Here is a 23,771-nt window from a genome sequence, read left to right on the forward strand (position 1 = left end):
CCATCGGCCCGTGTAACCTTCTTGAGCCTATAAATGAGACTCAAAGGGCTCAAGGGAGGGGACCTTTTTTGGAACTTTTGATCTTGGTATCCTGAGAGAAGAATATATTGTGACTGTCACTGAAGTTGTAATCTTCCGAAGGCTTGTGAAACTCGTGAACCCTAGTTCATTGATCATAGCATTGGGATTCAATATCAATAAGAACACCAAGTGGACATAGGTCATTACCATCCAATTGGGGCCGAACCACTATAAATTGTTTGTGTCGTTTGCTTTCCATTTAATTTCTCTTCTTGTTTTCATCTCATTTTCTATTGTTTATCTGACTCCGTGTCGTTGACCAATTTAGGGTCAACAAAGGAAAGTGATAATTTTGAGAGAAAAGCAAATAAATTTGGCATTTTCCAAAGGCCCAATCCATGTAACGCCCTGGTTACCCCAGAACAGTTACGGTGAACCAGAAATTTGACCCGCTACCCGAGTCCTTTGGTTAAAAAATGTGCTCTAAATGTGATTAACAGGTTAAGGTGGAAAAACCAATAAAAAGGAAAGGATATTTTTCATTACAAACTGCTCTGCAGAGCTAATCAAAACATTTACAAGTTGTTCTCAGTACAAAATGGTCATTACTGTTTCAAATATACAATCCCGCCGACCTAAGCGGCAAAAATAGGGTAAACCCCTTAGTTCCTCTGAGAACGCCTTGGCCGTGGTGGTCAAGCGGCCGCATATGTACACATCACCACCTAAGCTCTCCACTCAAGGCTGGGTAAGTTGTTCTCTCCCTTTACCTGCACCACATAGCACCCATGAGCCAAGGCCCAGCAAGAAAACACAAAATGGCATGATATAATATCGACAATGATCATAATAATCATTCAGGACCATCAGTCCAAAACAGATAGGTGACAGTCACAAAAGTGGGTACAGCCCCCTTTAGCCTTGTGACAATAGGGTCACTCGGGCTTAACAGATAAGTGAACATTTCATAAGTTTGAACAGGATAAGTGTATGGTGACTAGTCACCAACATAACCTTCCTCATGACCATAGAGTCATAACCCTGGAACATCGTTCCCTAGCCATGTGACAACAGTCATCGGGGCCTTATGCCCTGGCTCTGAGTAACTAGTCTTAGACTAGCCAAGCGCTTATAAGTTCATCGACCTTAGGGTCGGTCCAGCATTAATTCCATAGAGACATTCAATGCTGATATCGATTAGATCTAATCTTTATTTGGTCTTGCGTTCATGACGCTATGCCATTTCTGACTCTTAGGTCAGTATCCCTGACTAGTCAGTACATACTCAAGTATACAACATTCACTAGCATATAATATGCAATCCATGTCCACATTTATCAACCAACATGCCTCAATAACAATCACGCATGTCATATACATATACAGGGTGCAATTGTATTCATACACTGTTTTCTTGCCTCAAATTCGAGCTAGAATGATAAAAAGAACGAACCTTGAGAACAATCAACCTTTAATCCTTTAGCGGTCACCTAGTCATAACCAAGCACGGGACATCATTAATAATAATGATCAACATAGGTTCCCAAACCAATATCTAGCCTCCGGGAGATCAATCCAAACTAATCCAAGTAGTAGGAACACTCCCAAGGCCTATAACTAAGTTCCCGAGGTCAAAACATGCAAACGGGGTGAAAACTGGGCAAGGGCTGCGGCCCCCAGAACTTCCTGAAGCAAGGGCCGCGGCACCCAGCAGGTACAACACTCCCACCTGCTTCTTCAAAGCAGGGCCGCGGCACCCCAAGAACAGGGCCGCGGCCCCCAACTCTGGGCCATTACCAAACGTGTTTTTAACACTCCAAAGCCTCCAAAATCATACCTAAACATTCCCCAATCATCAAAACAAAGTTCCCAAGCTTCCCAATACTCCAAAACCCTCAAAACCCAAGGTTCAAACCAACCAAAAACTCAACAATTTACAAAATCTAATTCAAAGCTTAGAAACTCGAAAAACTCAAAACTTAAACTTCGATTACCTTTGATTGGGTTGTTTTCCGTCAAATCATTCGGTTAAGAAGCTTCTAATCTTTCCTAGGATCGCTATGCCTCGATCCTCACTTGATTCTGACTCCTAGAACTCGAGATTTCTTCAAAAAGGCTCAAACGGTAAAAGGAACTAATGAAAGGGAGAACAAGAGGTTTTCTAACGTACGTTCTATTTGATAAGCTACTTCAAGCTTAAGTAACCTCAAATAAAACCTAGTGCTCGGGGTCCCGAAAACACCCCCGAGGACATTATAGTCAAAACCTCCGAAATTTCCTCCTGATCTCAAATATTCCCAATTTATCATCAAATAAACATTTCTATTACCCCAAAACTGACCACGTTATGATAAAACCGCTAATCCATCATATATGACCGTATCATGCCGAATAGCTCGAATATATCTCCATAATAATGGAATCTCATTCGCAGATCACATTATGCACCCAAATACACATATTCACCCTCAATGGGCCAAATTATCAAAACAGCATAATATTCAAATGTTGAACCACATGCATGCATATAACATCATATCATAATATAATTCACATAAACATGCATATTATCATTTAATGGCATAATTAAACAAGTATGGCCCTCCCGGCCTACTAATCCCGCCATTAAACCATACCGGAGAATTCAGGGCATTACAATCCGCCTACCACAAGACCCGAAGCCCAGCCCAGCCCGTTTCCCTCTTTGCCCAGATGCCAAGCCCACGTCACCTCACAGCTCCAGTCGGCCCACCTGCCTGCACCCAAGCCCAACCCGAAGCCACCCCGCCTGCTACTCCAAGTTCACCTGGGCTCGCCTGCCAGCTCCTCCACCAGGCCAACAAACCCAGCCACCAAGCCCAACACGAAGCCCAGCAGCCACCTGCCATTTTTCCTCTTGAGCCCATATTGTCTCTTTGTCCCCTTGTCCCTCAAATGCCATCTTTTTTACCCAATTTTTCTACAAATTTCACTACAAAATTCATTATGACACCCTAGAATTTACCCCTACTTACCATATTATTATTAATTTAATTAATCTTATCAATTTAATTAATTTAAATTGATTATTTTAATAATCTCATTTTGGCTATAAATATGTAATTTCAATATCATTTTTTGGTGCTTAATTTTTTGTTACCATCTTCTAGTCTACCAATTCTCTTTACCATTCTCTCCTCCATTTTAGTGTTTTTCAAGTATGTATTCTCTTTATCTTTTAATTTCTATTCTAGTTATGAGTTTCTAATCTTTTTAAGATTATTAAGGTGATGATGAAACAATATGTAACTAGATAGTATTTATTTTGTATGTTGATTTCCCATTTGTGCAACAAAGTTTATGGATTTTTCTTCTTCAAATATCTTCTTTCATCTTAAATATCATGTATTTTTTATTATTAGCATATATTTACACTTTGTCCATCATTAGTGCAAAATCATAATATTCTTTGATTAAGGTGTGCCATTAAATTATACACATCAAATGCCTAGAACAAAAATATTATGTTTTGCCTTATAAATAATATTCATTGATTTATTTGTTGTTTCTTTAGATTGATTCACACTAAATACTTTGAAATTATATCTTAAAAAGTGAAGATAAATCATATATGTCTATAATAACTTGTGCTTAAATAGAATATCTAATTTGAATAAGTAATGGTTTGATTAATTTCTACTATTACTAAAACTTGGAAATCAATGTACTTATAAATGTTATTGAACTTATATTTTGTTGATTCTATTATCTTAATAATCTTTCTTCTATCATCTTGTTTACAATTCATATCTTGTTTATTTTTTCTTGCTTTAATATCTTTATTATTATCTTTTATTTTATTTTCTTAATACGAAAATCTCATTAATCTTTGGAGCTAAGTTAGATTTTATTAATTTTGGTTTAAAATAGTTTTTTATTTTATTTTAGACAACTCCTTTGGGTTCGACCTCGTGCTTACACGAACACTATAGTTCATATACGATTCGTGCGCTTGCGAGTTATAAATATTTGAAACATACCCATTTTTGGTCCATCGGGTATCTCCTTGTAAAGGGTTCGGAATTTTGGCTAGTTAAGTAATTGTAAACTCAAAGCAATATATAGGCTGCATGAGGCTCCATTGAAGCATGCTCAAACAAACTTCAAACTCACTAATACCAAAAACTCGTGCACTAGGGCTCTATTATAGCGTGAACCACGTAAAATCGCTATGTTACTTTCTTCTAATTTCTGTCAAGTTCTTAGATTAAGTTGATGGCGAAAAAGCAGTCAACTAATAATTTATCACAAAATATCAACACAATGAATAAAATTCTTGATATTAATTAATTATTTAAGCGTGAATAAATTATGTTATATTATTTTAAGATGTTTTCTTTCTACTTAAGATTTATTATATATGAAAAATAAATAATATTTTAACTATAAATTAAATTTTTTAAAGATATACCGAATTTAAGTGGATCAATTCGTGTCACACGGGTTGACCCTAACCCAACCCAAAAAATTGTCGTGTCATTCGTGTTCAACCCAATTTTGACCCGTACCTATTTTTCTTGATACTAACCCCCAATAATTCATGGCATCTTGTTGTGTCGTTATTCGAATTGTCACTCCTAAGAATGGATAGCTTTCTTCCATAAATAATTTACTTCTTAAAACAATAATAAGAAAATATCGAAATGAATCACCAAACAACTCACATAATCATTTTAAGTTATTTGGTGCAAGACCTACGATTCGTTTCTTAATTGGCTCCACGATAACAATAGACTATTGAGAGTAGCGGGGTTCTTAATTTGTTGGCAATGTGAAATAATGTTGCACCTGTTTATTACCATCTCGTGAGAAATTTGAAGAATAAATGAGAAGTTTCAAATGAGGTAATTTCTATTTATTATTCAAATTAGAAAAGAAATACTGAAACTAAACTAGTGGGCAAATAATAAGTTATATATTAAAGAAAAGTACTAAAAGAATTGATATTTAAAATTGAAATTGTCTTGAGAAAATGTAAATAATTAAGTTTTTTAGTCTAAAAACTATAATAGTATTTAAATTTATGCTAGATACAAGCAACATGGAAATCAAGTTTGTTTAGTTTTATTTATAGAATTTATTAATTATTTTTATTAAATTTGTATTATTTTCATATAAATTTTAAATAAATAAATTATATTATATATAAAAAAGAATGACATAAAGATATTAAATAAATAAAAAGTTAAACCAAAATATTATTTATAATTTTTTTAAATATATATAATATAATAATCTGATAATTTTTTAATAAAAATTAAGATTATAAATTATATATTATTATAATGATAATTTATTTTCGATAAATTAATTAATTATTATTTTAAATAAAATGTGTATTTTTAAATGGTAGTATGCAATAAGAAAAAAGGGACATAAAATTTGAATCCGTACATTTTCTTACCAGAGTTTGGGGTTTACTCTTGTAAATGTAACCAAGATTATGTATAATAATTAATGCTCAAATATTTTTTTGTTTAACATCTAATGCATATGATCAAAATAGGTTATTCAACCTTTTGATGGTATCTAGCAGAAGTATTATATGCCTATTACATAATTGTAAAAAGCCAGTTACAACTTGATTAATGAGAATCTTATGTTAGAATATTTATTTAAATGGTATATAAAATCAATTTGTTATAACTAATTGATTTAATATATCAAAGTCAATATTTTATTTATTGACAAAATATACTAATTAATAGATTTTGTTTGTTACCCGATTTTGCATATCCCAACTGATTGAGAGAATATCTCAATCTGTAGCAGAGACTCTGAAGGTAGGTCTCACTCTATAGATATAGAGTACCGGTCCCCAAGCTCACTGCGGATTCTGACTTACAGTAACTCCATCTAAAAAGAGTTAGTGAGAGCTTGGAAGCCCGAGTACTCGTTCTAATTCTTTTCTTTTTCTTTTGTAGATCTAAATGGTAATGGCTGGAGGTATACAATATTCGATCATCTATTTGTATATCTTCAATCTATATATTAATTTCGCCTATATGTATAGGATTGTTCATATGCCTAATCTAATATTTTGTATTAGTCGCCTAATCTACATCTCTGCCTTGGTAATTTTATCTGCATATATATATATATTTGCTTTATATATATGCATTTATATTCATATTCATAAAAACACACATATATATATATGTAAATGATAGATATTAATTGCCTACCTTCTCATTAATCAAAATGGGGTAATATACACAATGGTCAGCGTAGACTAAGGCTAGAATAGAGGAAAGTATTAACTAATTATAGCACAATCTAGTCTATCCTAAATTAGAAGATTACAAAAATATTTACAGAATATTTCAGATTCTAATATTAATGTCTAACACACCCCCGCAGTCTAAGCGGGAGGTTGTCGTACGCTGAGACTGTCCCGGAAATCATCAAATAGAACGCGCGGAAGACCTTTAGTGAATATATCAGCAATCTGGTACCGGGACGGAACATGGAGGACACGAACTTCGCCTCGTGCGACCTTTTCACGGACAAAGTGAATATCCATTTCAATATGTTTAGTGCGTTGATCCTGAACTGGATTGCCGGACAAGTAAATGGCACTAACATTGTCGCAGTAGACAAGGGTGGCTGTACTGATAGGACAGTGAAGCTCTAGCAGAAGATTTTGAATCCAGCAAGACTCGGAGACAACATTAGCAACGCCCCTATATTCGTCTTCGGCACTGGACTTTGACAATGTGGGTTTCCGTTTGGAGGACCAGGAAATGAGATTGTCACCGAGAAAAACACAATAACCAGAGGTGGATCGATGAGTGTCCGGACATCCACCCCAATCTGCATCAGTATAAGAGACCAATTTTCCAATAGGCGACTTATAGAGGTGCAAGCCAAACATGAGTGTACCCTGAACGTAGCGCAGAATGCGCTTGAGAGCATGCATATGTGCATTCCGGGGATCGTGCATGTGTAGACAAACCTGTTGCACCGCATAGGAAATGTCAGGTCGAGTAAATGTAAGATACTGTAATGCACCTACAAGTTGCCTGTATTTGGTTGGATCGTCGTAAGGGGCATTCTGTGTGGCACCAAGTTTGGACTTGGTGTCGACTGGTGTGGGACACGTGCTACAGTTGGACATGCCAGCTCTGTCCAATATTTCCTCAGCATACCGTGTCTGGGACAGAAAGAGACCATGATCATGCCTCGTTACACCAATGCCCAAAAAATAGCTCAACGGACCGAGGTCCTTCATAGCAAATTCGGAGGCCAGAAGTGACATAATAGACCTACGTAGATGATCTGAGGATGGTGTAAGAATAATGTCATCAACATAAAGAAGTATATATGCAGTATGAGGACCCTTCTTATATATGAATAGTGAATTATCAGATTTGCTGTGAGAAAACCCAATAGAGGAGGCATAGTCTGCAAAACGCTGATACCAAGCCCAAGGGGCCTGTTTCAGCCCATAAAGAGATTTTTGTAACAAGCAAACATGATCTGGATATTTGGGATCCTTGAACCCCAATGGTTGGTGCATATAGACTGTCTCAGTGAGATGACCATGAAGGAAAGCATTCTTGACATCAAGCTGGTGAATGGACCAAGAACGAGACAATGCAATACTCAGAACTGTCCGTATAGTTGCGGGTTTGACCACGGGACTGAAGGTTTCATCACAATCTACACCTTTCTGTTGAGACCTGCCATCACCTACAAGACGAGCTTTATGCCTCTCAAAATCACCGTTAGATTTCCTTTTGTGACGAAAAATCCACATAGACCGAATAACATTCACATTAGGAGGTCGAGGTACTAATTTCCATGTTCCATTCTTAATTAGAGCATTATATTCATCTAACATTGCATCTTTCCAATTTGAGTCATGGAGAGCACTAACAGGATTTTTGGGTATAGGAGAGACGGTAGTAGTGGTCGTTGTGCTCAAATTGGTAGTGTATTTGCAGTTAGGTTTGAAGATGCCATTAAGACTGCGGGTGGTCATGCGACGCAACATGGGGTTAGTAGGACTAGAACCTGGCTGAGGTGAATGAGGGGCCATATTTTGTGGGCCGTGGTCTAGGTTTGTGGAAGGGCGAAGCTGGCAAGTGGGCTTCGGTTGGTTGTTGGGCTGAGATGGCATAGGAGATGTAGAGGAGGAGAGGTCATTTGTGTGGGAGCTATTGCTGGGCCGAAAAGGTGAGTGGCGTGCACTCTGTGGGCCAGCCTGGGGTTCGTCCGTGTCATGGCCAGAAGCAGGATGTGAGGGTGATGGGGTGGGATGCTCAGAATAGGCCTGCATTTTCTGGTGGACCGTATGAGGTGTGACAGTGGGCTGGAGATTAAGAGGAGATGGAGTCTGTGGATCAGAATGTGTTTGGGAGTTCATTTTGTGCAATTGATGAAGTAAATGGGGAGGCATACCAATATCTAAGAAATCATACTCATGATTAGAAGGCGCGTGAATTTGAGAAAATGGAAAGACATCTTCAATAAAATGCACATGGCGACTCACAAAAAAATTTCCACTAGACATATCATAACACTTGTACCCATGGTGATTAGGGGGATAGCCTAAGAAGGCACATGGGGTGGATTGTTGTTGCAACTTGTGTATGGTCGTAGAAGGGAAAAGAGGAAAACATAGACAACCAAAGACTCTCAAATGATCATAAGAAGGATTCTTTTGATAGAGAATTTGAGTGGGGGAGAGGTACCCTAAGACTTTGGATGGGAAAATATTAAGAAGATAGGTAGCCATATCAAGTGCATGGGGCCAAAACGATCCCGGAAGGGAAGCATGAGCAAGAATGGTACGCATGATATTGTTTATAGATTGAATGTGCCTTTCGGCTTTGCCATTTTGAGGGGAGGTGTGAGGGCAAGAGAGACGGAGTTGAAGACCATTTTCAACACATAACTGTTTAAATGGGCCATTAACGAACTCAGTTCCATTATCACATTGAAGATTCTTGATGGGTCTTTCAAATTGTGTTTTGACAAGAGCATGGAAAGCTTGGAAATAAGGGAAAACCTGTAATTTCTTAGCAAGAGTGTAAGTCCACAAGAATTTACTAAAATCATCAAGAAAAAGAATGTAATAACGATGCCCAGAGGAGCTTGCGATGGGAGAAGTCCACAAGTCACTATGAATAATGGCAAAAAAGTAAAAGACATAGAATCATAAAAGGGCAACTTTGTAAGTTTGCCTAGAGGACAAGAAACACAAGAATTTTGACGAGCCTTATTACATGAAACAAGTTTATTTGTCCTAAGAAAATTAAAAACTTTGGCTCCTGGATGCCCGAGACGATTGTGCCAAACATCAGTTGTCAACGTAGTGAAAGCTGAAGGAGAGAAAGGAATGGCTCGATGTGTGGAGAAGATAGGATAGAGATCATCGGTACTGTCACATCTCATTATTTTGGTCCCCATCTGTAAATCATTCACAGAAAACCCAAATGGATCAAACTCAACAGATACAGAATTATCAGTGGTAAATTTACGAACTGAAATGAGGTTTTTGATGAGTTTTGGAGCATGTAACATGTTTGTCAAGGTTAATGGAGGGTGGAGGGCGGTAAGGTTGTACTTCCATGACCTGTAATCGGAATTAAATTTCCATTGCCAACAACAATGTGATGATTATTATTTCTCGAATTAAAATAGAAAGAAAATATACCTTGATCTGCTGTCATGTGGGATGTTGCACCGGTGTTCATGTAGTAATTTCCGTCAGGTTGGGAAAGTTTCATGGTGTGCATGGCTGCCTCGATGTTTGTAGGAGTGTAGCCCACGGAGGAAGGAGCGCAGGAAGCAGTGTAGGCCTGCTGTGGCCTAGGCCCAAGAACTCCAGGGACTCGCTGATTGTAATTGGGCTTGGGTTGCCAATTATTGGAAGGATGCGGGCAAGGAGGTACTGCCCATGGTGCTCCCCATGGCTGCTGCCACGCTCCCCATGTACTGAAGGCTGGTGGTTGCTGCCACTGCTGCTACGAGTTGTCGCCATTGTTGCCGGAGTGATTGTTACGGTTGCGATTATTCTGCTCATTTCCTCCTCTGTAGTTTTTCTTTTTATTTTTGTCACGGTTGTGGGAAGCACGGCCATGAGAACTATTGGAATTATTGTGGGACTGCTCTCCATTAGTGGTGGCAACGAGAGCAGCAGCTCCGCCATTTTCCTTGGCGGCGGCATTTTTAATGGCCATTTCACAAAGTTTGAGGCGAGAGCGACAACTTTCAAAAGCGGGTGGTGGCTCTTGATTGTGAATATAGTCAACAACACCTGAGTATGATTCCGGCAGACCACCTGTGAGTTTGAGAATGAGGCGGGCATTCGTCACCGGAGCATCTACGTCGGATAGTCTATCGGCCAGGGACTTGACATGGTTGCAATATGCATCGATGCTGGTGAAATTGGCAAGAGAGACGCTAGACAATTCTTCCTCTAGTTGTGTAGCGCGAGACCCTTTGTTGTCACGGAATAGAATCTCTAAACGTTTCCATGCTGCTTCGACCGAGTCGTCCTTGAACAAAATAGCATGAAGAAGGTCCGATGATATTGTAGCGTAGATCCACTGCAATATGGCTGCATCAAGACGGCGCTAAAGAGGAAGGTCAGCAGCTTTTTCCTTCTCATATTCGGCCTTTGCTTTTGCCTCCGTAGGGGGGAAAATATGTTCAAGAAGATTATGCACACGTAGTTGCACAGTGAAAAGCGCAGCCCATGAGTGATATTTTCTGGTTTCGTTGTCCAACCTGATGGGAATGACTGATTTCACGTTGGTGATCGAAAGAGCAGGATGGAATTTTTCCTTGAGGTCGGACATGGTGAATATGAAGGTATAGAAGAAGAAGGATAGGGGGCTGCGTGAGGTTGAAGAAGCAAGGTTTGGTCGTAGGAATAGAAAACCTAAAAATCTGATACCATGATAGAGATTAATTGCCTGCCTTCTCATTAATCAAAATGGGGAAATATACACAATGGTCAGCGTAGACTAAGGCTAGAATAGAGGAAAGTATTAACTAATTACAGCACAATCTAGTCTATCCTAAATTAGAAGATTACAAAAATATTTACAGAATATTTCAGATTCTAATATTAATGTCTAACAGTAAATATATTATTTGTTTCTTCATTTTGGCCGATCATATAATATATTTTGGTGGATGGTTTCCTTTGTTTTTTATCCTTATTTCATTAGAAGTGTATTAAGCTTTGTGTTTCTTTTTATTTTGTGTATTAAAAATGGGTTTTCTCACAATCGAACCAAGTTTCATCTCTGTTCACATACACGTTAATTGCCAAAAGTTTTATTTAATATTAAAGTTCGATTTATAGTTGTTTTTAAAGCAATAAAACGCTGCAAATCTCTATATACATTGTTTTAGATTCAATATGGGCAAAAATCTATGAATTTGGACGTAAAAATTATTGTTTTTCATCCAGGTTTTCATTTGGACCTGTTTATGGCCAAAAAAAAGTTTTTGAAATTAAAGCCCCGATTTTAGATGTTTTTTAATCAAAATAATGCCATAGATCTCTTTATCTATTCATCTCCATGTAATATGGGCTTTGAAACGAGTATTTTGGTCGTCGGAATGCATTTTCTGACAAGGTTTTGAACCAGGTCCGTTCGACCCACACGCAGAAAGTGGGTCGATTTCGACCCGGCAAGAGGAAGAAGACCGGGGAAACGACATGTCGTTTCCTCCCTGCTGCAGAAAAATGACCCGTCGTTTAACGGGTCACACGACACTAATAAGGTGAAAACGACATGTTGTTTTCCCCATGGCAGATTTTTTTTTTAAAAAAAAAATTTGAAAAAAAAATTCTGAAAATTACATTTTTGATTTATTTTGGGATTTTATTATTTTCTTGATTTTAATGCTTATTTAGACAATAAATTTTATTTTTAATACTTTTGCCAAATTAATTAAAACATATAATTTTGGTGTATTATATATTTGGAAATTAATTAAAATGTGTAATTACTTGATTTTGGTGCATTTATTGAATGATATATTTTTATTATTAATGCAATATTAAATAATTGTGCTATTTTAAGCATGTAATTACTTTTTACAATTAAGTTTGTGCAATTATTTTATTAATTCACCAAATCAATAAATCATTTTATTGTCTTATTTAGCATGATTTTTTCTGCCATTAAGTATATATATATGTAATTATTGTATTTATTTTCGTACATATATTTAAGTATGCTAATTTGTATGATTATTTTGTTATTCTTCATGAAAAATTTATTCTTAGTATAATTATCTTTAATTTTATATGTATGGCTTTATAATTTTAAACACGTTGTATATTCCATAATTTTGCGAGAAATATTTAGATTATATTCAAATATTAAGATAGGTTGAATAATATTTAGCACATTAATATTCATAAAATATTCATAAAACATTTAGGGTGAATAAAATTATGAATAATTCATAAACAATTTTGTGGTTGACATAAGAACGCATGAAACAGAGACTGTACGCCCTAATTTTCCAACGGGCTATTAGCGAGCTGAAATATGGCCTAATTATATCAGCCACGTGGATCCCCCATGACCGGAGCTGTTGTCGTTAGATCCTACCTCGTTAACTCGGGGTATCCAAAGGTTCGCCAAGATTACTTAAGGACCGAGTCAGGACTGTGAAGGCCGCAGGTCGAGGAGGCATCCAGCTCGTGGTACGAGCTGGAGTTGGAAGCTATGGCCTTTTATAAAGTCAACCACGCAAGGAAAACGTGCATATATCAGACATCACGTGTCTGATATATCCCTGACTTCTTGGACATGCAGCATGAACGTGCGTATTCAGGCACCCACGACTGGGTTGGGCCGTGCGGCCCATTATCCCCCTTACCTATTGATTAGACCACTCTTCATTTGTCAGGTTTTAGGAATTAATCATGAATGTCACAGAAGTGACATGATGGGTAAGAGGGTCACGGGATGACCCCCCTTACCAACTCCCAGGTGCCCTCTCCTATAAATATGGAGACCCTGGGAGTTGCAAGGGGTTGGATTCTATTGTGTAAGGAAATACCCTGTAAAAAATATCAGGCATGTAGCAATAATATTGGTTGGTGGAGTAGAAGGATTTTAACCTTTGAACCACCTAAAAATACAGTTATGTCATCACTCCATAAAAAGATCGTTTATCTATTTCGGTTCATTATTAAGCACTAATCTCTTTCTCTTATTTTCTTAATTACCTGTTGGCGAAGAACCGTGTCAACAGTTTGGTGCTTTCATTGAGAGCTAGTTAGATTGGTGCTATCGCAAACATCCAACTATGGTGACTACTCGATCAAGACACGGTAACGAGGCGGAACAACATGATCGGTAGGAGGTTCATCATGCTGCCATCTCCAGTGAGCAAAATCCTGAAGTCCAGCAGCGGCCGGGCAAGCAGCCGATAGGCCAAGATGATACTGGAAGTTCGGCGCCCCGACCACCTAATCCGAACCCGGATTTTACACGGCGATAGAGATGGAGAACGCTTAGCTGAGGAGTCAGCTGGCAAAAGCTAGTCAGCAGATTAAAGAGGTGTTGGCCCGACTACCCCCTCTTACAATCGTCGCTAACGTCGGAAAGAGGCAAGGTGAGACTCGTAAGTCCCGCCGGGGTAATCGGTCCAGGCCTAGCCGCTCAGACAGACCTCTGGCGTCCAACTCTACTCCCTCATCGTACCGTCGAGAGGCAAACTTCGAAGAAATACCTAGATCCGAACAATAGTATAGCCGCTCGGTCCGAACTTCAACTCCCAGCTCATTACCAGTCTCGAGCGCGCCCAGGAGGGCTTGAGGGAATTCTAGAAGGAGATCCGGGGGGGACTCACAGCACCAGCCCGTCCCCGCCAGCCGTCCTGCACCTCGTCCAGATTGTCAGGCACGGGGCCGAAAGGCCCCCACCTAACTTGATCCGCCCTGACAGAACCAGGATTGCATCTCCGGTCAGGCATCCTCCTTCACCAATAAGATATCCGTCTCCTCCACGGCCTATCCGAGATATTCCTGCTTATGGAAGCAGCAGGAGAAACTCACCGTCCGCAGGACCTTCCCGACGTAGCAGGGCGCCCAGAAGGAGCCCGGATCCTCACCCCCAGAGGCGGACCCCGAGCTTATCTAACGGGAGCTACTAGACCGGCAGTCCCCGGAGTGACCTTTCTGGTGGAGACCTGCGTCAACACTTAAGCTCAGCGCAGAGTCCTCAAGCCACCCCGAGGGGCGACCTGCGAGATCGCCTTAACTCTCATAGGGGGGAACCGGTAGGAGGTGGCAGCCATGCTCGCTCAGGGGGAGACATGTCCGAGATACGTAACGGGGGGAATGTCCCAAATAACCTATCTCAAGATAGGAGGGGCAATAACCCACCAAACGTATACAATGGATCCGGAGCTGTTGAACAGCCCCGGAGTAAGCAAGGAAGTCAGGACAAAACCCTTGAGCGACTGGCTCAGATGGAGGAGCTAATGAGGAAGCTCCTATCGGAGAAAGAGAAAGACGAATATGATTCGGGGGACGAGCTTGAACTCTTCGCCCCCAGTATAGCAGCAACGGCATACCCACCCGGTTTCCGTATGCCGCACCTGTCCAAGTTCAACGGAGACGGAGATCCATCGGATCATCTGGGGATGTTCAATACCCTGATGATGGCCCACAACATTGGCCCCGAGCTGAGGTGTCTGATATTTCCCTCCACACTGACTGGACCAACCAGACAGTGGTTCAAACAAAGCAAGAAAAAATCAATCAGCTCCTGGAAAAATTTCTCTGCTGACTTCAAAAGGGCATTCCGAGCCTCCCAGGCTGCCCGCGTCAAGGCCAACTCCCTGGCTAACATGAGGCAACAACCCGACGAGCCTTTGAAGGCATACCTGAGCAGGTTCGCGAACGTCGCTGCTCGGGCCAGAGACGCATATGATAGCTCCAAGCTCATGGCTTTGAGAACTAGAATCCTCGTCAGAGGGGGACTCTGGAATGAAATACAAAGGAAGGGAGTCAGTTCAGTAAACGAATTCCTGAATAGGGCCCAAGGATGGATCAACTTGGAGGAAGCCCAAGCCTCAGCTGCAGGAACCAGCCAGGTCCCTGATTAGCCCGCTGGAGTGGGAACGGAGGTCGTGGCAGCGACCAGAACGTTACACAGAATAACCAGTTCGGTGGTGGCAAAAGAAAGGGGAACGGCGAGGGCAACCAGCACGGCCCAAAGAAGAATAAGTCCGTAGACAAATTTAAGTCGGTCTACGCGACTTATACAGAGCTCACCCACTCTAGGCAGAACATCTTCCTAGCGAACTCTGCTCGCCTCCCCTGGAAAAAGCCGGAGCCATTAAAGCACCAGAAGGGGAAGAGAGGCGCCTCCAAGTTTTGTCGCTTCCACAACGACGTTGGCCACAATACTAATGATTGTAGGCACTTGAAAGATGAGATCGAAACTCTCATCAGAGCCGGCCCCTTGGCTCAGTATGCGTGGAACAGGGTTCCAACAAGCCGACCTGCTCCGGAAATCGCGGTCAATCAGCCCGGGTCCCGGGTCGATCAAGACGTCCCTCCTCCTGTGATAGGAGGAGAGATATCCACAATCTCGGAAGGTCCACATTTGGCTGGCACGAGCAGGGGTGCACAGAAGAGGTACGTAAATGAACTCAAGGCGCATAATGGCATAGAATTCGTCCCCGAGCAGCATCTGCCAAAGCAACAGCGATTGGAGAGGCAACCAATCATTTTTACTGAAGAAGATGCTAGCCACGTTCTGTTCCCTCATAACGACCCTCTGGTCGTAGCAGTGCAGCTCGCTAATCGGAGGGTTAGGAGAGTGCTGATCGATAATGGGAGCTCGGTAAATCTTCTATTCCGGTCCACGCTGGAGAAGATGGGTTTGACTGTCGCCGAGCTAAAAGCGACCTCCATGATGCTGTATGGTTTTTCGGGAGAAGGATCAGTGGCTATAGGGATGATCGAGCTGGTAATCACTTTAGGAGAAGGACCTCGGACAGTCTCAAAACTCCTTGAGTTCGTGGTCATCGACTGCCCCGCTGCGTACAATGCTATTTTGGGCCGACCCACACTCATAGCTTTTGAGGCCATCACCTCCATTCGCCACCTCGCGATGAAATTCTCTTCTTCCACGGGAACATGCACGGTGCGCGGTCATCAGCTCGCTGCCAGGGAATGCTACAGCATTTCCATGAAGGGAAAATCGAAACCCGGGCAGCTAGTGATGGCCATCCAAGGTGGAGGAGAGGAATCTCAGGAACCTTTAACTAATCCTGAGATTGAAAAACCTCAGTGCACCAAGGGGGAAAGTATTATCCTAAGTGAGGATATCGACCCCCAAATAGACGAGGACAAGTCCGAGCTCCAAGCTATTGAAGAGCTCGAGGAAGTAAACATCGATCCACAAAATCCTTCACGGATGGTCAAGCTCGGGAAAAACCTCTGTGGCAAGAGGAAGGCGGAGCTGATCAAGTTTCTGCTGGATAACCTGGATGTGTTTGCATGGTCACATAAGGACATGGTGGGAATTAGTCCAAATGTCATTATGCACACCCTTCATTTGGATCAGAGCGTGCCTGCAAAGTCCCAGAAGCAGAGGCACCTGGGAACAACTCGGGCTGAGGCCTTAGAAGAAGAAGTAGCCCGGCTCAAGAAATGCGGCTTTATCCGTGAAGCTAAGTTTCCGGTTTGGGTCGCCAACCCCGTACTGGTCTCGAAGCCCAACAGGAAATGGAGGACCTGCATCGACTTCTCCGACCTGAATAAAGCCTGCCCCAAAGATTTTTTTCCCTTGCCAAGGATTGACCAATTGGTGGATGCCACGGCGGGGCACGAGCTCATGTCCTTTATGGACGCGTACTCAGGATATAACCAGATTGCCATGAATCCGGCGGACCAGGAGTACACCAGCTTCATGACCTCGACTAACGTCTATTGTTACAAGGTCATGCCATTCGGGCTGAAGAACGCCGGTGCTACATACCAGAGGTTAGTAAATAGAATGTTCGCCAACCAGATCGGGAAGAACATGGAAGTGTACATTGATGACATGCTGGTCAAGTCAAAGACTGCCGATAACCATGTTTCCGACCTGGGGGAATGCTTCAAAATACTACGAGAGTACGACATGAGGCTTAATCCCCAGAAGTGCACTTTCGGGGTCGCGTCTGGAAAATTCTGGGTTTCATTGTCAACACTAAAGGAATTGAGGCTAACCCCGATAAGATCAGGTCATTTCTCGAGCTTCCCTCACCCAGGTCGCGTAAGGATGTTCAGGGTCTAACAGGAAGGGTGGCAGCCCTTAATCGGTTTATTTCAAAATCCACCGACAAATGCCTGCCATTCTACAACCTGCTCCGAGGAAATAAGAAATTCGAATGGACAGAGGAGTACGAAAGTGCTTTCCTCGACCTAAAGGCACATCTGGCCGAACCGCCCGTATTGTCCAAACCAAAGGCAAGAGAGCCCTTTTTCCTCTACCTAGCTGTCACAGAGGATGCAGCTAGTGCTGTATTGGTCCGAGAAGAAGACCGGGTTCAAAAACCGGTCTACTACATCAGCAAGAGACTTCTCGGGGCTGAATCCTGATACCCGTTGATGGAGAAATTGGCATTCTGTCTTATTACGGCCTCCCGAAAGCTCAGGCTGTATTTCCAATCCCACTCAGTACACGTCATGACCGATCAGCCTCTAAGGCAGGTTTTGCAAAAACCTGAAGCATCGGGATGCCTGTTAAAGTAGGCTATCGAACTCAGTCAGTTCGAGATTTGGTACACCCCACGAACTGCTATAAAAAGTCAGGCCCTGGCCGATTTTGTGGCGGAATACACAGGATTCAGGGAGGACCCTGTGGAAGACTCATCCCAGGTCACCTCGGCCCAGACGTCGTGGAAAATCTTCGTGGATGGCTCATCCAATGAGAACGGCTCCGGGGCTGGAATCATTTTGATATCCCCTGAGGGACATAGATTCCACTCGGCGCTGAGATTCGGATTCAAGGCCTCCAACAACAAGGCCGAATACGAAGCTTTGCTTGCCGGGCTGAGAATAGCCCAGGAGCTGAAGGCGAGCTCCGTTCAGTGCTTTAGCGACTCCCAGCTCGTGGTAAATTAGGTGCTAGGAGAATATCAAGCACGGGGAGCCAAGATGGCTGCTTATCTAGCCAAGGTAAAAGTCGAACTGTCCGCGTTCGGGCGAGGCTCAATCGAGCAGATACCTCGGGAGCAGAACGCCAATGCAGACGCCCTCGCCAAGCTCGCTACCTCCGGGGAGACGGAGACGCTGGGATTAGTACCGGTGAAATTCCTAGAAAAACCAATTATAGAAGAGGTCAGGGCGGAGGTCGAGATGATTGACACCAGACCGACCTGGATGACTCCCATCCTCGAGTACCTCACCGAGGGGAAGTTACCCGAAGGACGTAATGATGCACGGCGGGCACTGTACCAGGCTCCAAGGTATACGATGGTAGATAGGGTGCTATACCGATGTGGGCACTCCCTACCTCTCCTACGATGTGTTCTGCCAGGCGAAGCAAAGGCCATCCTGCAGGAAGTGTGCAAAGGTTTTTGCGGGGATCACACTGGGGGGCAAAGCCTGGCCCTAAAAGTCTTAAGGCAGGGGTATTACTGGCCCACTCTGTCAAATGACTCGATCTCATACGTCAAGAAATGTGACAAGTGCCAGCGATTCGCCACAGTCGCCCGTCCTCCCCCAGTCGAGCTGAAGATGATCTCATCCCCATGGCCATTTGCAGTTTGGGGAATCGACTTGGTTGGCGCCCTCCCCATTGGAAAGGGCGGGGTCCGCTACGCCGTGGTGGCTATCGACTACTTCACGAAGTGGGCTGAGGCTTAACCTTTGGCAACAATAACTTCCAAGAAAGTCCTCGACTTCGTGGTCAGGAGCATTATCTGCCGGTTCGGGCTACCGAAGAAAATCGTATCCGACAATGGGACTCAGTTCGACAACGACCTCTTCACCGAATTTTGTGAAAGGTACGGAATCGTGAAAAGTTTTTCCTCCGTGGCCTATCCTCAGGCGAACGGTCAAGTCGAAGCTGTCAATAAGATGCTAAAGGCGAGACTAAACGAAGCCAAGGGGGTCTGGCCAAAACAGCTCCCCCAGGTTCTGTGGGCATACCGGACCTCACATCGGACTCCTACGGGTCATACTCCTTTCTCTCTGACTTTTGGGCTTACCTGTGGGCTTTAGCTCGCGCATTACCAGCAAAAGATCACTCGTTATTTCAACTCAAAGGTCAAAAAATGCGCCTTTAGCATTGGTGACCTGGTCCTCAGGAAAGTCTTCTTGGCCGGTAAGGATCTCAAAGATGGAGTATTGGGACCGAACTGGGAAGGGCCATATCAAATCACCGAGGTCATTAAGGAAGGAACTTACAAATTAGCTCGGCTCGATGGAGGGGAAGTCCCACAAACTTGGAACGCCATCCATTTGAAGAGATATTATCAGTAACACCCTTGTGAATATTTTTGGGTATAATCTCAAGCAACCACGAAAGACCCTTCCTAGTTACTTGGGGGGGCATATGGTGCCTAAATATATAACCAGGTCGCCTTAAAGGCTTAGAAGTTGATTCAAATCGATTGATCGTTGTTTTTCTTAAAAAACACGAGATATTGATAAAGGATTAACGCGAACTAAGCTCTACCCTGGATATAACCAGGTCGGTCCAAAACTTAGAAGTTAATTCAAATTGATTGATCGATGTTTTTCTTAAAAAGCACAGGATATTAGTCAAGAATTAACGCGGACTAAGTTTTCAAATTAACGTCCTGGATATAACCAGGTCCTAAAAACTTAGAAGTTAATTCAAATTGATTGATCGTTGTTTTTCTTAAAAAGCACAAGATATTGATAAAAATTAACGCGAACTAAGTTTTCAAACTAAGATCCTGGACATAACCAGGTCATAAAGCTTAGAAGTTAATTCAAATTGATTAATCAGTGTTTTTCTTAAAAAGCACAAAATATTAGTCAAGAATTAACACGAACTAAGTTTTTCAAAGCAATGACCAAAATGCATAGAGGTAAAAGGAAATAAACCAATTAAAAATAAAGATTGATAAAACCAATTGTCTCGAGGTGGAAAAAACCTCATGCAAAGTTACAAAAATAAAATATAATAAAAAAGAAGAGGGGAAAGGGCCCTAGGCACCACCGGCTTCTCCGTTGAGGTCGCCGTCTCGCCCTCCTGCTCGGCCACTGCGGAGGCCTCCCCAGTCTCAGAAGGTGCCTCCTGCTGGAGGCGAGCCTTAAACCCTTCCTGGAAGACCTCCCAGTCCGCTCCTAAGAAGGAGAAGTCGTCGTCCGAGTTATAGACCCAGCAGTGGTAGAGCATGTCCTCCATGGCGGAGCTGGAAGCCGCCTTCTCCGTTTCCAGGGATGCCTTAGCCTCCTCGGCCCCAGTCTTCGCAGAGTCTAGCTCGACCAGCGCGGCAGCAAGGGCGGCCTTGGTGGCCTCGGCCTCTTGAAGCTTAGGACGGCCTTCATCCAGCTCGGCCTGTGCGGCCGCCAAAGCATCCTTGGCTTCTTTTTCCTTCTGTTGGGCCTTCTGCAGGGCGGCCAAGGCAGTTTGATGGGCGGCCAAAACCGTCTGATGCTCGCCCCTCATCTCCTTGAGCCGGGCTCTGGACCTAGATATGCTCCAGTGAAGGGCCAAGACACTCTACAAAAACAAAGAGCCAACTGCCTTACAAAGAAAAAAAAAGAGAAACAGGGTAAGGCATGGTAATCAAAGATCATAAAAGGATAAAGTCAGCTTACCATTAGAGCCATTCCCAGTGAAGAATCCATTACATTCTCCGGGCTCCTTGTTTCGATGGCCTGCACGTCTCTCTCGGTGGCGCGGTAGAAGTGGTCGACGGCGTAGCTCGCCGTCTCATACACCGTCCCCCGGAAGACGTCAGGAATCTTCTCCAAGGCCTGGGGATCAACGGGAATGCGCACATCCGGGACTTCGGCCGTCAAAGTCCCAGCCCCCGCCTCCATGTCCCGAGTAGGGGACAGAGCTCGTGGAGGGGGCGGGGGCATCTTCTCCACTGGCGGAGGGGGAGGTACCTTGGCCTGGGCAGCCGGGCCCTGGTCTTTCCCCTTTGCAGGGGATTTGGATGGTGTCCCAACGGCTTTCTTTTCCATCCGGAGTTTCTTCACCATGGGCCCGGAAGCCCCAGCGGAGGAGCTCCCTCCGGCGAATTTAGCCCGCAAATCTTTGTTCCCGGGCTGAGACATCTCCTCTGGCAAAACAAAGACATTATTAATACACAAGTTAGCATTTATGCAAAAACAGCGAAGATAAGGAGAACAGAATCAAAAAGCATGTATCGTAAGGGATCCTACCCCCCGAGCTAGGAGAGGAATCTATGGTCACGACCATCGGCCCCGGAGCTTCCGCTGGGGAGTCTAAGTCAATGATTACGCGAGCTGGTTCGGGCTCTGGGTCCGAATTTGGCTCAGGACTAGACTCTTCTACATACTGCCTAAGAACTCGAGCTATGGTACCCTCCCGGAGTGATGGCCATGACCGAAGGTTGGTCCCGTACTCCTCAAATAAGGCCAACCTAAAGGCTAAGGTGTTGTCTACGACTATAGTGCCCCTAGGATGGCTACTTTCGTAATCCAACACGAGCCGGTCGACATAATGAAGCAGGGTTATGTCAAGGTCAGGGTCGCTTCGGTGGCGCTGGAAGGGCTGGTTGGGATTAAACCTAGCTAGCCAGGGGTCTGCGGTGGCCCTATCTAAGTTCCTAAATAGATATCGGTTACCTTGACCGGAGGGACCTGCAGCTGCTCCGGACCGGATCCTCTCCTCGTCCGTTCTTTGGGTGACCTCCAGCGCTCGCTTCCTCCTCACGAGGGGCACCTCGTCCTCCTCATCCCCCGCGGCCTCCTCCTCGGGGATGGGCCTCATCTCGCGAGCTGGTGGAAGCCCCCGGGGTCTCCTCAGGGCCAGAGCCTAGCCTGGAGAGATCAGCTTGCATGCCAGCATCGTCTCGTCTGTCACGAGCTGGCGATAGTCTTTTTCACTGGGGGCAATCCCGCCAGTGTCTCGTACTGACTCCCAAGGATCACAGACTTGTTTGTCTTCGCGAAAATGGCTGCAGAATTATTCCAAGTCAGAAACGGATAAAGGGGGAGCTAACCAATACTTAACTTACGAGCTAAGAATAAAAGGTGCTTACGAGGACGGTTGAAGTAGTGCAGTTCGCAGTTACGAAACCCATTGGACATAAAGAACTGGCCTTTGAAGTCGTTGGGGTGACTGGGCAGCTCGATGACCGCAGCCGTATTTGGAAACCAGGTCAAGTAATAGAACCTGTCGCCTCGCCCCCGCTGCTCTGGGCTGGCCTTGAGGCAGAAAAAATATAGGATATCTGCCGGAGTGGGGACCTCCCACTCCTGTTTCAAGAACAGATATCTCAACCCCGTCAACAAACGATAGGAGTTGGGGGGGAGCTGGAAAGGAGCCAACCTCACGTAGTTGAGGAAGTCGGCGAAGTATTGGTCCAGCGGGAGGAAAGCCCCAGCCTTGAAGTGCTCGTCACTCTAGGCCGCGAACTCCTCGTCGAGCGGTGCGCAGCTTCGCTCACCTTCTGCGGGAGGTCGGGCGATCAGGGCGCCCCTCGCCAGTTCGATGTTGTGGGAAAGGAATATTTTATTCACTTTTCCCTGGTTAGTGATCTTCGAGACGATCCTCTCGGCCTCGAAGAAAGCGTCGGGCGCCACCTCGAGCTCCTGCTCCACGGCCGACCCGAAGACAGGGATTGGGGAGTCTGTCACCACCTCATTTCCTTTGGATTGTTGGGAGGACGAGCTGCCTGCGATCCTCTTAGGGGCATTCTTCTTGGGTCCCATCTGGTCGCCTAGCGAACAAAAGAAAAAATTTCAGAAAAGGCGACCTAAGCATAAGGGAAAGTCAAAAGAGGTGTTTCCTTTGCACGAGCTGAGGTAATCTCAGCCCGTGGAGAGTGAGACCATGCGGTTCTATGAACACGCGCCTGTGCTCCCAACAGATCCCCGATTACTCGGAATTCGTGTGTCAAGAGGGTCATAATAAAAAAAAATTCCTTGGAAGGAAAGTTTCAGTAGGCAAGAGGTGCAAAACCGCTTGTGAAGCGTGTCCCCTAAGCTACCCGGTTTTGCACCCAAAGTACTGGATATTTTAAACAAGCATACCAAAAAGCCTACCCAGAAGAATTCCCCAGAAATTGCACCCTATAAGCCATGATCCTTAATGGTTTTCTTCTACAATCGATGCCCTAAATTAAAAACCTACGCCCTTCATACCCACAAAAAACCAACAGAATATTTCATGCAGCTACAGGAACTATTTACCTAGGCTACAGTGAAAAGAAAATTTAAAACATGCACAGCCAGAGAACTTACGAAGTAATTTGCTGTGGGAGGGATGAAGGGGTCGTCTAGGTTGAGGCCTCGACGGAATGACTGGTTCCAAAACCCTCAAAGGAGCCCTTGCGCCTGACCTTCTGGAATGCTAGGAATGGTGGCCGAGAGGAAGAGGGTTTTTCTTTTGAGGGTGAGAAGAAAGAAGAAGATGGGAGATTTGGAAAATTTTCAAATAAATGGGTGGCCCATGCGTAAGGTGGCCACCCCTTTTATATACATGAAAGACCACGTGAGGAGGGCCGTTGGATTGCCCTGATGTGGGATCCAAGGCTCTCCACTCGAAAGGCGAAAT

General features: G+C 43.7%; 1 protein-coding gene across 1 annotated transcript; it reads right to left on the minus strand.

Moving 5' to 3' along the window:
- Nucleotides 1-10,031: 10,031 nt before the first annotated feature.
- On the minus strand, nt 10,032-10,868 carry LOC133824067 (uncharacterized). Its single transcript, XM_062256928.1, has 2 exons — nt 10,739-10,868; nt 10,032-10,627 (listed from the first exon to the last, which is right to left on the minus strand). Exons 1-2 carry the CDS (start codon nt 10,866-10,868, stop codon nt 10,032-10,034), a joined length of 726 nt encoding a protein of 241 aa, XP_062112912.1.
- Between the last annotated feature and the right edge of the window lie 12,903 nt (nt 10,869-23,771).

The sequence above is a fragment of the Humulus lupulus genome, chromosome 3 (genome assembly GCF_963169125.1).
Source record: "Humulus lupulus chromosome 3, drHumLupu1.1, whole genome shotgun sequence".
Lineage (NCBI taxonomy): Eukaryota > Viridiplantae > Streptophyta > Magnoliopsida > Rosales > Cannabaceae > Humulus > Humulus lupulus.

What these genes read in the sequence shown, in the direction of transcription:
- LOC133824067 (XM_062256928.1), bottom strand. Translation starts at nt 10,868, where the DNA reads ATGTCCGACCTCAAGGAAAAATTCCATCCTGCTCTTTCGATCACCAAC. An exon ending in GCTTTTCACTGTGCAACTAC is followed by an intron (nt 10,628 to 10,738) that starts GTGTGCATAATC and finishes GTCTTGATGCAG; the next exon opens with CCATATTGCAGTGGATCTAC.